The sequence below is a fragment of the Patagioenas fasciata genome, chromosome 12 (genome assembly GCF_037038585.1).
Source record: "Patagioenas fasciata isolate bPatFas1 chromosome 12, bPatFas1.hap1, whole genome shotgun sequence".
NCBI lineage: Eukaryota > Metazoa > Chordata > Aves > Columbiformes > Columbidae > Patagioenas > Patagioenas fasciata.
Window position 1 is genome coordinate 14,957,671 of NC_092531.1, and position 14,820 is coordinate 14,972,490.

Below are 14,820 nucleotides of genomic sequence, written 5' to 3' on the forward strand. Positions count from 1 at the left end.
TCCAAGGTCAGTGCATTGCTGAAGCCCTTCGGCACAGGTGGAAAACTGTGTTTGCTCAGGGATTTGCTGCCCCTGTGTCTCTTCTGACCAAGGATAAGTTTTGATGTGCTACCATGGCACATCCAGCTCAGAGTTTGACCCTCTGTAACTGCATGATGGGTGTCTCAGCAGTACTACAAAAAAACACTTTCCTGCTGCACTGCCCAACACATACCTCCAAAAAAACCACTTGGTGATAATGTAGGCACATGGGTGATCAAACAACCTTTCCAGAACAAAGCCAAACCAGCTCCAGCTCACAAATAATAGCACAAAACCCTGCAACACCCCAGTATCAGGGCACCCAAAGCAGCACCAGGAACTTGGTCCAAGCATAGCCCAGGGAGAAACACTCCAGCACCCTCCTGCCAAGGGAATGCTTTCATTTCTGCCCTTAAAATGGTGCAATAACATATAAACCTTAAAAAAATGAGTAAACACAACGTGCCACTTACCTCTGGTCTTAGAAGACCACAACTGCTCCATGAATAAGAAGAAAACACATCCAGAAGACCCCAGAACACTGCACAAAAGAGAGGAGGTTGTGGCCATCCTGCTTTTATAGGGCTGGGGCAGACAAGCAAACACCAGCAGCTGTGGGCCAAGAGAGACCCCTGGGGTCGTTAGCAAAACCTAACGATGCCCAGCTGCTCCTGCAAACCCTGGCAGGGCAATAGTTCTGCATTCCCTGATACCAGTGCCCTCCACAGACACCCCAAGGGCTGCTCTGAAAACTGATTTACAGTCGATAAACAGCCCTGGGGTTCAGACTTGGTGTGGGGGATCGCACGGGGAAGGCTGTAGCGTGGAGTTCAATAGCTTGGAAGTCCTAAAGCTTCTTAAAAGGGCCCTAAGTTTGAATGATTACAGTGAAGTATTAAAGATGAGAAATGGGACAGAAAATACTTGATGTCTTATTTCATTGCCTCACCATAAAATCCTTTTTCATTCCCTTTAAAGCCTTGCTGTCAACTTAAATAAAACTCCAGATTTATTCTTGGGGAAGTGCATGAGTAATAAAGAAAAAGAAAAATTAAGCACAATGAGTGGATTGCACAAGGGAAACCCCAAAGTTAACCCTCAGACTTCAACACACAAAAATGTTTTTGCCGATGCAAACCAGAAACTGAGCTGAAAGGTGCCCAACCAGCCTGGCCAAAGGGTTAAGTCAGGAAAAATCAACAGTACAGTTTTATACCATGTGGGTGGTATGAAAGCAAACAAGAATGTCCATCCTTTGCCCAAAAGATGGAAGAAGCTGGTATAAAGTGGAAAACAACAGCACTGCTGCATCTATGCATGTGAGGAGGAGAAGGGTAGGGAGGAAGGCAGCACCACCTTGGGATGTGAATGCAAAACCTTGTGGGTGGTGGTGGGAAATGCTGGGAAAGAGAAAAGGAAATGGGGAGAAGCAACTCAGCTTTTGGCTGGTTCTTCCCAGTTAAAATGAGGATGGTATTAAGAAAAATCTCTTTAAAAAAACCCCAAACCATAAAAACGGAGCCTTGACCGACTGCACAAAAGTTATACAGTGAGTGATGTAGGTGGTGTGGCAGGACACACCAAATCTATGCCAAAGGGGATAAAGAAAAAACAAACCTGCAAAGCTCCTGAAAGCTGGCTTTAAACGATAGTGACATGTTTTGACATAGTTCCCTGACAACAATGGTTGTAACACAAACAAAAATTAATGATGTCAAGCATTAATACTAATGCTGCATGAACTCGACCAATGTGGTCCCAATTAAATATCAAGTATGGTTATAATTTGAAAAACGACTGTGGAAATGTCATTGCGACATTCCTTGCTCATGTCTCTCCCCGATGTTCACCCCATGTCTGCGTGTTTCCCCGGTGGGACATGGTCTCCTCCCCTGGGCAGATGCTGTCCCCTTCTTGGGTGGGATGTGGTCCCCACGTGCCCCATCCTCGCTCAGGGCTGCTGGACAAACACCAAGTCCAGTTGCCAACATGCATGACCCTGACACGCATCAGAAGGGCTTTTAAATAGTAAGTTTATGCCCTATTTTACTCTCAGTCTGGGTGTGGAGCCATTAAGAAGGTCTCATTCCATGTTTTTCTCGGCAAATATGAGGGCTACAAAAACATCCCATAACATCGAAAGCTGAGGTGCTTCTGCAATCACAAGACTGCAGAGGCTGGGTCTTTATGAAAATCAGACATACAGGGATTTGTAATAGAGCTCCACACCAGTCACTGGCAATAAATAATTTTACTAAACAAGTGAAGGCAACCTGCCCGTGTAGACACATGGGTGCTACAGCGCTGACAGCAACGAAGCTCACGCAGAAGTCAGATTTTTGCCTGATTTTAGCCAGGATTTCCAGAAAGAGTAAATCATCTGAGACAAGCTCATCTGACCAGGACTTCTTCTGGCTGCAACTGCTCCTCAGAGCAAATATATTCTTCCCAAACAATTCTGTATCAGTTTATTGCCTGGGCAACAGACTGGGAGAGCCACAGGACAAATCTGTGCATGGCTCATCCAACTCACCTCCGCCTTATTTCAAGCTACTGGAGGGCTTCCCAAAATTCAGGCCACACTACAATGTCTCCAACTGAGGCTCCACCCAACCAGGAGTTGTCCAAAAATCAGTATTTGTTTCTCAACCATCAAACATATCTAGGGGGTACTGGACTCAGAGAGAGAACCCTTTTTAAAGCTAATAATGCAAACTGGTCCTACTGGGCAGCTTGCAGGGCCACAGTCTATTCTGCTCTTCCCACCAGCACTGATAACCATTAATTTGCACTGATAACCATTAATTTGCAGTGGTTCCAGCAATTAAGTTAGTGTTTTTCTAATGGTCCTGGCTGAGATGGAGACAGCGGTCACCCCCCTGGAAACCCCTCCTGACTTCAGAACGCCCGAGCAGACACTGCTGTGGACTTTGGTCAGGGGAGAGAAAAAAAAATAGACAATTAAACCCCCCCCCATAATGCGAATACTTTATTATCAATGAGTGACTGGTATTAGCTTTTTGTCTGGGTATTAATAATATTTCAAAAAACCATACATCAAAATTAGGGCTTTCTCCTATTTTTGCTGTATAATTTTTCTTTTTTAAAAAAATCTGTATTGAAAGAATTATATAAGCCAAAGTGCATTTTCTGTTTTTTGTCCATATACACATTGCACCATACATAAATAATTACATTGTAAAAATGACTCCATAATTACAAGTATAATATATATTTTCATATAATATATAAAACTTTATATTAAATCTAGGTAGATGATATTTGGGATAGTCTGTGTCTTTTTTTTTTCTTTTTTCCTTTCGTCAGAGGCTGACTGTTATCGATTGTTACTGAGTAAAATCTCCAGCCAACAAGGACACGACGTGATAAACTGTCTTGAATAACACGGCCCCCAGCCCTTGGCAAAGCTAATCCGCACGCTGTTGGGGTCGTAGGGCCCGTCCGTGTAATCCAGATCGGCCGTGTGCTGCAAGAGGCAGGACTTCTCGTAGTCAAAGACCTTGATGGAATAGCCTGGCATCACCTTGCGCACTATCAAAGTCCTACAGTTGGGGATGTCCAGTGTCGGGGAGTTGACGAAGATGGGATGCTCGCTGCGGTTGTAAGCCCACACACCGTCCGGTTCTTTGCTGAGTAAAATCCCATAGCCGATTTTACTTCGAGTCCTTCTCACAGTCTCGCTCCTGTTTTCCAGGTTTAGCTGTCCGAGGCAGAAGCCGTTTCCTTGAGGTAGGTCATAAAATATACTGACAGACTGTTCATACACTGTGTAGAGGCGGCCGACGCGCGTCCGGTGCTCCCAGTAGGCCACATTGCACCAATGGCTCCTCTTCACGGCATCGGGCGACGTACTGGCATCTGTGGGGGAAAGGAGAGGAAGAGGTTTGCTGTGACCACCTGGGAGAAGAAAGGTATGGAGGGTAAGCAAACGGCTCCTCCCACCCATCGGCTTTGCTTACGCAGGAACTGAACTTGTGTTCAAATCAAAACTTGCCTTCAACCCAAAGCTCGTCCGCAACCCAAGGCCCATCTTCAACCCAAAACTTGCTTTTAACCCAATGTTCATCCTCAACCCAAGGCCCGTCCTCAATCAATTATGTCAAACACCACCAAGAAAGAAGGCTCAAGCAAAGGCTGGTGATCCAACAGGCCACCCACCAGCTTCTGTGGAGCTCAACATCTCTTCTTCTCTCTAGCTTTATGTTCAACCTGTGTCCAGCAGCTGCGACCCTGTGTACTCAAGACATGCATATTTCTATGACCAAGAGCATGTGGGGACTCGGTACCTCAATACTCTCACCACAGCCAGTCCTGAGCTTTGCAGGTCCCCAGGCACCTCCAGCATCACTGTGGTGCTATGGCCCCATTTTTAAAGGTTAACTGAAACACAGAGGTTGCCCATGAAGTGCTCAGACAACCAACCCAACAGTTCTCTCTGCTGTGAAATATTCTTTCACTGTGATAGTGATGTTCTCATGGGGAACATGAAATCTGAGGAGGCATTTCATGCCAATGGAGAGTAGTTGTATGAACTACGCATGTCCTGCAAAGCCACTGGAACTCTTTCCAGAAAAATGAGAAACACCTATTCTTTCTAGGAATTACGTTCAAGGAAGACGGGAGGGATGCAGACTGCTAGAAATCTGTTTAGTTTATGATGCCTCCAGAAGGAAGATGGGAACTCTCAGCCCTAAAAGAGCCCCAAAGCAGGTGAATTAACCTCTTGCTGAACATCATTCCCATTCCTACCACACCAGTTAACAGAAAACCACCCTGGGCTTTCAAGCAAGGAGCTCTGCATCGAGTGAGCCCTGCTCCATGCCCAGCATTAAGCTCCCTGACAATATATCATGCGCCCGTGGCCTGCTGACCCCTCTGCCTTCGTGCCATCAAGTCCGATTAACTCACACACAGGGTGATGCCATTATTTTGCTTCACAGCCCCCATTGACACACTGGATTTCAAGCGCAGCTCTACAGCCCCGTTTCTTTTCGGGCTCAAATTACCCCAGAGGAGAACGGCTCTCCTCCCCATTAACGATCTTTGAATTAAGCAGCTTTGTTAGAGTTTAACTTGAGTTGTAACTATACAAATTTAAGGGGAGGGAGAGGGGGAGAAGGGGAAATGGGGGATAATTGGGCAAGAGGGGAGGTGGCGGGGCCGGCGGGATGCCCTTTGTTGAGGGCAGCATTCAACATCTTGCACCGATCCCTTCACCCACTGCAAGTCTAAACCACCCTCAAAATGCCAGACTGGCCCCGCTCTCTTCCATCACCTGTTTAAATTTAAATTTTTAGGATCCTGCACAGCCACCAACAGCCCATTTTTGGTTTGATGCACATTTTATCCAGAACTGGGAAGGAAACCCTGCAATGACCAGACATCTCAGCCCCAGTGGGAAAGAAACACCATTACTCCTTCACTGATGCCCTGTATTGCCTTTGCCATCTCAAATGATCCTACTGCACCTGAATCACCAGGAGGTAAACAACCCAACTTGCTCCAAAACGGTAATGACTCCATTGGCAAGTACATGATGAATAAATTGTACTCAAGCACACTACAAATACTGACAACTGGACTTGACTCTTCTTGAAGTATCTTATGATGCCTTGCAAAGCACCAGACACGGGAACATGATATTTTAGGGAAGACAGAGAAGATTAAAATGTAATTCTGGGTTAGAATCCCCACCCCCAGGTGCCTAGTACCAATATAATGCACCAAGAGCACAAACTTTGATGAAATTGGTGATAAGAAGTTTCAGAACTTCTTCGCAGTACTACGGCATTAACACAAATCTGACTCAAACCTCTTATCTAATTGAATGTTACTGAAGCAAAACCATCCTTAGCTACATCTGTACAAAGCCCTGGAATCAACAGCTCAGCATGGATGAAAATCATTCTATCTTCTACATCATCCCTTGGTCTACCACCATGCAGACTGTGAGCATATTTTGCTCTTTAAAGTGCACTATGGCAAGTAATTTCTTATTTTCTTTTAAGAGGTGAGACAAGATGTAGTTCATAAATGACACAACAGCAGAAAGAGGTACTGAGCTTCATGTGCAGGTCCGTACTCCACAGCACCCAGTTTCCACCGGGACAACATATAGTTGAGAAGCCCCCAGTGCTTTTCCAAAACTCTTCTCAAATGCTAAATGTTGCTGTTGTCCCACTCAAGTGATGCTGGGGGGCTGCAGACAAGCGCAGAGCTTTTCATCTGCCGGGCCTGGGGGCTGGTAGCAATTACTGAGCTCTGCATCTGTTTAACCTCCCAACCTCCACAAAGCCCTGCATGCCCATTAGGTAAGTGGGTTTTGTTATCGCGGTTTTTTTTTTTGAAACTACCACTCAGTCGCTGAATTTCCCTTACAGACTAAGAACGGGATAACTTCAAAACTCAAATTTCCCCATCAGCTGAATTAATTAGGAGAACAGTCAGCAATAAACATTTAAATAGGTGTTCTCCTACAGTTTATTGCAAATTAACATACCTAGTGGGGCAAAGCAGAGCAGGAGGAAACCAGTGTCTGTTCTACAAGAACATCTCACTGTAGGTGCCACCATCCCTGCTGCCATCTCGGCTTTTCAGGAACCAGCAAATATTTTGGTAAAGTCACCAACTGACACACATGCTGAAAACAGGGGAAGGTGTTTTCACACCTCTTGCTTTGATGCATCCAAAGTAGCCTTATTTAAATCACTTCTGTGCAATTAATGGCATGAGCTTCAGTCCTTCCATCCATGTGAACACCTCTGGGGGTAAAACCCCCCTGCCAACGTGCCATCTCTGTCAGCCTGTCACAGCTCCTGGAGATGTCCTGTGCTTCTTCAAATGCATAAGGACATGAGCTTTAGGTAACTGCAGATCAAGCAGCTAAAAGTTTCCTTTCCACTCTGCTTTTCCTGGCCAGGGGTAAAGAAAGGCTTTAAAAATCCATGCAACCAGCTGCGAAAGCAACCTGCCCAGGGCCTGCAGGCAAATAAAACACCCTGAAAAGAGACGGTGAAAAGGCTCATCTGAACAGCCTGTGTCTCTGGAAAGCTTTCGGTGGGGTCCCTCTAGCCCCCAGCCCCATCCATTGCTGGCTCCCCATGCCGCAGTGGGTTCCTTTGCCTCCTTTTATCTCCCAGAGCACTCAACCAAATCTTGAGAAGATGAACTCATCTCGCAGCCCTGACATAAAGCAAGCAATTCAGCGAGCCCCGAAGATGAGGGGCCTGCGCTGTGTCTCATCCCCTGCCAAGTATTAGTTTCGCCTCCAGCTATTAGCCGCTACCACTCAGCAGACGGCAGGGGCGGCCGGCAGAAAAGCATGTCCTCTGCCTTTTAAATAAATATGCCGTTTTTTCCTCCCCTTTTTCCACGCTGCCCTTTATGCATAAACAAGAAAACCCAGTTTGTCTGGGGTTTTTTTTGCCTTTCTGCTGGAACAGAGGCAGGCTTGTTAGCTTTCTTTTTGAAGAAAGAAAAATATTTTAGTCCTGCGGTGCCTCCCTCGATCGTATAGGACACATTTTTAACAACTATCATTGTAGGCAGCTACAGCTCCTAGCAGCTACATTTTGGCTGGCGTCAGGGCTATCTCTGCCATCAAAGCCGCCTCTATTGATCAGATGGATGGGCTGAAGCTCTGGCTCTTGTTTACTCCTTCCTCGAGTCGCCGTTTCCTCCGCTGCACCGATGCCTCGCAGCAGACACATTCAAAAGGAAATTCAAACAATTTAAGATAAAAAAACATGATAGGAAGGCAAGACAGAGGGTCAAACCCAGAGCTTAATGGGAAGAATCTCGCATGGCTCAGGAGAAAGGAATTCAGGTACAGGAATAAATGCAAAGAGCAAATACTGTAAATCCTCACGGCGTTAGCAGCACGGCTGCTTTCGCTCCCTGCAGAGCGTGGAGGTAAAGAAAATAACTTGAGGTTTCAGATGATTTGTGATTTGACAGTACTTTATGCCAGTAAAGTTCAAAGCAGTGCATTAAAAGAGAAAAGAAAGACACTTTTTTCCAAAACAGAACGCTGCACAGTCCCACTGCTTGATGTTGCACTTAAAAGCATGATGGAAAACATGGGCAGATCACAAAACACACAATTAAAATATTTCTGATTCATGCTTTGGCTCTTCTGAAGCCACCAAACCTCTTCTCAGCAGGTCAACCCCCCACACGATATATGGCTGCAAGTAAGATCTTGCTGCGTAAAGGAAAAGGGGGTGAGAAGGGAAGTTTTCTTCAGAGCTTTGAGGAATATTCCCATTTTTGCACGGACTCCTGAGGAAACAGTCACAAGTGGCTCTGTGTTGTTTTTCCAAGCAGAGTCCTCTGTGAGGAATGGGTGATCCGGTCCCCCCTTCCCCACCCAGCCCCAAACCATCCCATGAGCTTTTCAAAGCACACTGAAGAGGCGCCCACAGGGAAGACCGTGAATGTAAAAAACAAACAAACAAACACAACCAAACAACAACAACCACCAAATCACTGCACATTCCAGCTGTGACAGGGACTCAAATGCACATCTGGGCACCTGAACAGATGGAGTGGGATATTCAGAAAAGTCCCCACAACTCAGCCCATACTCCATTTTCATGTCCTACTCTCCCACACTCCTGCATCTTGGAGCAGCATAGAGCTCAGCAACATCCTTTCTCAATCGCCAAGGTCTTTCCATTCAGTTTTATTACACTTCGGACTCTATTAGATACATGCTCAGCCTTTTTTCTGCCCTCTGCCACAGCACAGACATAGGCTTGTACTACCAAATACGCAGGGATGGAAGCAGGATGGTTATAGCTGTACATGGGTTACTGTGAGCAAAGTCCAGATAAAAAGCTCAGAAAAAAGAACACGCACATTTCCCAAAAATCTTTAACAGTTCACCGGGGAGTCATCAGTTAAAATAATCCCCCATTAATCCCCTTAGAAACAAGCTCCAGGGTAAGGAAGGGGTTAAAACTTTGCAGAGCAGAAATGGAATTTTTATGGCCTTGCAAAAAAAAAAAAAAAAAAAAATTAATTGTCAATCTGCCCTAGTAAAGCTCACAACCATTTTCGTTAAGCCAATATACTTAAAATACCTCTGCCTTACAAGTTGCAGCTGGAATGCATCACTGTGGCCCCCTGAGAGCCCCTGCACTGCAGCCACCCCCAGCACCAGCCCCGGCCCTTGGGGTGGGGGACAAGCTGTGCCTTGTCCCCAGCACAGGGCTCCCCAGTGCAGATGTCCCTGGGGACACTGGACCACAAAGTGGCCACCGTCGGTCTGTCCATCTCACTGGGAGCTGTGGGGTGGGACTTTGAAAGCACTTTGCTGCCCTTGGAGGAGCTGGAGGTGTTGGTGAACCATGTCTTGGTGACTCTGTCAGCAGATGGGACTGATCCAGCATTGGTCCACCATATACGTTTAAGGCTATGTCCTATGTGCACCAGCACACGAAGGGCCCAGGCTGCTGTCCTGTGGTGGCCCTGGGGACACTGGAAGAGCAGAGGCAGCAGGAGGTTCTCCAGGCTGTTGTCCCAGCTAAGGTCAGGGAAAGTCCTCACAAGGACAGTTCAGTCCCTTTTTCTAATAATTTCTGGGTTTCTCCAATGAAGCAAGAAGCTCTGTGTTACAGCAAGACAATAAGCTTGTGCAAGGGGATGGCAGCTGGGTAGAAGCAGGAGGTTGGAGAGCTCAAGGTTCTTTCTGGATTTTTAAGGTCCAGAATCAACTGAGAATCATTTAATGTCCCAGCTGTGACAAAGACAAAACTGCTCCCTGATTCAGAGGCCCTAAAAGGTGTGTGATAAGCTCCCCAGCTAGTGACCAATGTCAGCCACAGCCAACAGTGCGGACCCTCCCCATGCTGCAGACCATCAAACTCTCTCTAGGTTGCTGGTTTGCTCTGCTGAGAGAGACTTAAACGTTCAGCCCAGCTCACACCTCGATTATAGAATGAAGAGCGTGACTGCACATCATGATTAACCTGGTGTCACCACTGTTGCGGCCAAAAGGGTCCCAACTCCTCCAACCCCAGCACAGTTCCTGGCATGTTCCTCGCCTTGGATGTGGCTGTTGTGCAACCACAGAGCTCGTTCATCTGGCAAAAACCAACACCAAGGAAGTCCTCGCTGCCACCGTACCCACCATGGAGGAGGCATCTTCCACCTCCTCCAGCCTTTCCCTCGGAGCAGAGCCCTGGCGCTTCCCAGCCTCCTCCGTGAGCCCATTTAATTCGTTAACCCAGTAGATGATTAACTCAGAAGAACACTTGCGCTGGGTTAATTAATTAAATTAGTTCAAAAAAAAGGTCTGACGGGCAACAGAGCCGGTGAAAGAGACGCGTGGAGAGGTCTGGGGGGAAAGGGGGACATTTCCATGGCAGCCCAAGAAACAAAAGCAACACAGGACAGGAGCCAATGCCAAGAATTGGGATGAAAACAATTTTCCCTGCATAAAAGAAACCACTCTGCAAAATCATCAGCTCATGCTAATTTTTTTATATCCTCCAAAGAAAAACACACGCCATGTTTAGTTCTGCCTGGAAATTCATAAGCCATCATCAGTTAGCTTATTTTCAAGCTAAATTCAAGGAGTTTGTTTCTCATGTACCTTCTCTGGCCATTAAATACACAATCCAGAACATGATTTTAAGGTATTTAAGCTTGGTTGTTTTTGTTTTTTTTTTTTTTTTTTCCCCAGCTTCCCTTCATGGTTTACAAAGGTCTTTTCAGCCTAGGGTGAAAAGTCCTAGAAAGTAAAAAAAAATGGAAAAGCACAACTAAGGTATTTTTCACAGACATTTTAATGTGTTACTTCTAAAGGCCAATGTTTTCAGAGATTTAGGTGATTTTTTTTTCTTTTTTGAGTCGAACAGTCTCCATATAATCCCAGCTTCCCTTGCTCACAGCTTTCACAGGCGCATTCATCGCTTTTAAGTTCCCGGGCTGCGCATGTAACCTGGCTTTATCCCTGGCACGTAAAAGTTAGCACAACAATGTAAATACATCTTCAAAAGGAGCCCAAAACGTAATCACCTACGCTGGCTGCCAATTATGAAAGCACCAGACCTGTCATCAACCAGAATTTGGCTGAGACTTCTCCACTCTTGGAAAGCAGCCCTGGGTAAGTCCAAGCCCGGCAAAAATCCCAGGGTCATGCTCGGAATCTCCGTGAGCACCCAGGATGTCCCCACCCTGCACCTAAAACAGCCAAAAAAATGAGAAAATAAATGAGATGGTGAAAGACACAGGGGATAGGACGGCAGGAAGGTATCCAATAAGTGATTTTCTGTTAAATTCGGAGGTTTGCTCCAAATCTTCTGAGCATCAAGCAGTTGGGGTTGGCTTTTTTCTCTGTCTCCCACTGCCAGCTGGGCAAGGCACCGACTGCGCTTAGAGGGGAGAAGGCTCATTCCCCGAGTGCCTTCTGCAGCCTTTTTTTCATTTTTAGGTTGAGAACTTGTACATTTTCAGCTCCTCCAAACAACCATGTATGCGATCCCTTTTTTCTTTTTTCCCAGAGCCTGAAAAACGCCGAGAATCTGGGAGAAATCACCCCATAAATCACCCAATGGCAGATTTCCCTTTTAGCTGCCGCCGCCACAACGTCCAACGCTCCCTTCCCGCCTGGAGCCCTGCCAGCCCTCGCTATTAATTAATCCAGGGGCCGCCGGCTGCAATCCTGGCTACGCCAACCGCATCCGACTTGGGCTGAGCTGGTGGGCAGACGCTGGGGCTGGCCAAATCCCATGGGACCTCCTGAGCTCTCTTCTGCTTTTCTAACCTGTTTCAGCTTTGCAGAGCAACTTTTGGTGCTCTTAGAAATCCCAACTGATGCTCTCAGAGAGGGAAATTATCTGCCCAATGACCAGAGCTGTGGCAAATGGGAGCATCCCAAGGTGGAGGAGAGATTCTGGAAAATGGTATAAATAAATAATAATAGTTTTCACTTATACAGGAGTTTCAGCTGAATGCTTCAAAGCATTTTAAAAGCAGAAACTAATCAGTAGGTCCCTCTGAAGAGAAACAGGAGTAACACCACTTTGTGCCTCATCACGGCTACTGGGAATCACCGGACGGAGCGCATTGGTCCAGAGGCACGAGGCTGGGGCTGTAACTGAAACAAAGCCCTGCCAAGCTCACACCAGCATCAAATAAACGGATTTCTGCTGGGGGGGGAGGAGACACTCAGGTGGTAGGGCTGTTTTGGGAAGCCAGATGCTGAGTTGGTGAGGATGTCGCTGAGATGGCTGCAGAGATGCTCCTGAGGATGCTCCAGCCTCCCCACTGCCACGACTGCGAAGAGCATCTGAGCATCCCCAGTCGCAGGACCACGAACACAGCACAGGATGCCTCACGCAGGTACCTCCTCTGGAAAAAGCAGTGGATTAAAGAAAAAAAGGGGGAGGGGCTTTTTTTCCTCTGGTTGTTAGATAATATGAGGGTGTTGAGCTTCTCTGAGCTGTCCTGCAAAGGCCACGCAGCCGGGCAGTACACTGTCACCTACTCACACTGCTCCAAGCACAGCCCCAACCCCAAATCACAGCTCAGCTCCCTCCAGGAACAACCAAAACTTGCCCTTTTCAGAGGGCAAATGCTCAGCGGTTCCCCTACACGAAGCCTCGTTAGTGATGTCCCTGGCTGGTCATGCAAAATTTGCTCCCCAAAACCACCAGCAAAGCTGGAAACTTTGGGCTTAAGAGCTCATACATGGCACGGGAAATGAAGCAGGCTGCAAGTGCAGCAGCTTTGCTGCGCTCTTCTGTTTTTACTAACCAGAAAATGAGTGGAGACGCTTCCCCAAGTGGAAAACCAGAGCAAAACCAAGTCAAATGTCACCATCGGATATATTTTGAGAGCTCTAGCCAAACCTGTCCCCTCCAGAGTGAGCACAAAGCCAGCCTTGCCCTGCTATCCCACCTCTATCGGGTTGACGCCTGAGAACCAGCCGCAGGGTTTCGCAGCAGAGGCAGATGACGTGAGAAGCAGCGAGCGGGTTGAAAAAACCCAAGGCCACCCTGTTTTCTCTGCAGTGAGGATGCCACGCAGCCACAAGCAGCACCTTTGAGAGAAGACCGAGGCGCTGGACAGATGTCTGTCGGCTCAATGCCAATACCACTGCAAATATCAAGGACTGTGAAAGTTTAGGAAACTATCAGCAACCTGGAAAACAAGCTGTGACGGAGGAGTGCCAGGCTGGGGAGGCTCCCTGGGGGCCACAAGCAGGAGCCCATCAAATGTTTTTCTCCATATGGGCTGGGAACGAGCTGCTTTGCTCCTCCCTGGCTGGATGGGTACAGAGTCCAGCCCCAGGCAGCCGCAAGACCCCAGCCTGGGACCTTTGGGAGAACAAAAATCTTGGGCTTTCACCCCAATCCTCAACTGGCACCCACATCAGCTGTGGATCCCTCAACCCAACTCATCCCCTGCACTTCAAAAGGGCTCCTGTTGATGCCTCCCCTTGCCTGATAATTCTCCCCCAGCATCCTTAGAAGCAATTTTGTTGGGGTTTTTTTGTTTTGTTTTGTTTTTTCTTCCAGCGTGGTATCAGTGCCCTCGCATATACGGGAAGCAGACATGGGCTGAAATGGAAATTCAGGCTTTGTTGTCGCTGGTCAAAGCCCAAGAGCCTTCTCCCAATAAAGCTCTCCCCAAGACTCGCTGTCTGAGCAAGCACAGCAAGCTGGGGAGACACGGCTCCATGGCTACCACTGCATGTCACATCATCTGTGGTCACTTCAAGTCCTCGCTCGCGGCGGATTTGCCCCAAGTTTTCCAGTGAATTAAAGGATTTTGGGTGCCAGCATGGCCTTTGCAAGGAAACAATCCTTGCAAAGGTGTGCAAGCCAAGCTGGTCACGCTAAAAGGATAAACCTGTATGGGGAGGTCCCGCCGCTCGTATCTGTTGAAGAGGAGTAAAAGCAATGGGGATGGAGTCTGTTTGCAGCAAGGCAGAGGCAAGTCCTCGGCCCTCCCCTCGGCAGGGAGGATGAGGATGTTTCCTGCCTTCCTACTCACACATATATGTCTGCACGGCCGCAGCCAGGCCAGGAGGGACGTGCAGAGGGATGCGTGCATGCGTGTGCACCCACACACGCCAGATTTTCCGATAGCTAGTTCTTGTATTTATGTGTAAACATCTTCTGGGTCTACTCCAGCCCCTGCTCCAAGCAAGCAGCTTGCTCCACTGACAACGGCTCATGGCCAGCATCCACGGGCTTACTCCCACTTAAAGCAAAGACTAAACAATGACTTAAGCATCTCAGGATTTAAGCCCCATAGTTGGTCCCTCACATTTGCAGTCAAAGCAGCAAGGATGCCGCGGTGGCAGTTTTTGCTTTGCAGGAGTTCTTAGACCACGGTGACCATGGTGGATAACCACCCTTGCGACACTTGTGTGTCATGGTGGATGCACCGGGAGGGGTCTCCTGGCACTTTTTCTCTAAAATCCACAAATCAGTAACCAAGAGGAGTAGAGGTGGCACAAGGCTTGCATTTCTGCTAGCCTGGGATAAGATCTCCCTGAAAGACCAAATATACCTTGTCTTCTTTTTATACTCCCTGGAACAGTGCTGTAGATCTGTTAAAGTTCAGATAAAGAGCAGGAAAATTTCTGCAAGGGACGAGGGATGAAAACCAATGTGTTTGCATGAAATCCACAACATTCGCAAGCATCACTGCAGCCCAGTGAGGCGGTGACATGTGGCCTCCAAAAGTCCCCGAAAGCATCTTCACAATGATCTCCCAGATGATGAAATTCCTAACCCTGTATTTGCACATGGAGAGTAGAGG

General features: G+C 47.4%; 1 protein-coding gene across 1 annotated transcript in view; it reads right to left on the minus strand.

Moving 5' to 3' along the window:
* Positions 1-2,995: 2,995 nt before the first annotated feature.
* Positions 2,996-14,820, minus strand: part of SMAD6 (SMAD family member 6) — a 41,800-nt gene continuing 29,975 nt past the window's right edge. Inside the window, exon 4 of the mRNA XM_065847556.2 lies at positions 2,996-3,900. Within this exon, the coding sequence (XP_065703628.1) occupies positions 3,359-3,900 (542 nt within the window). The 3' untranslated portion in view covers positions 2,996-3,358. The remainder of the gene's footprint in view (positions 3,901-14,820) is intronic.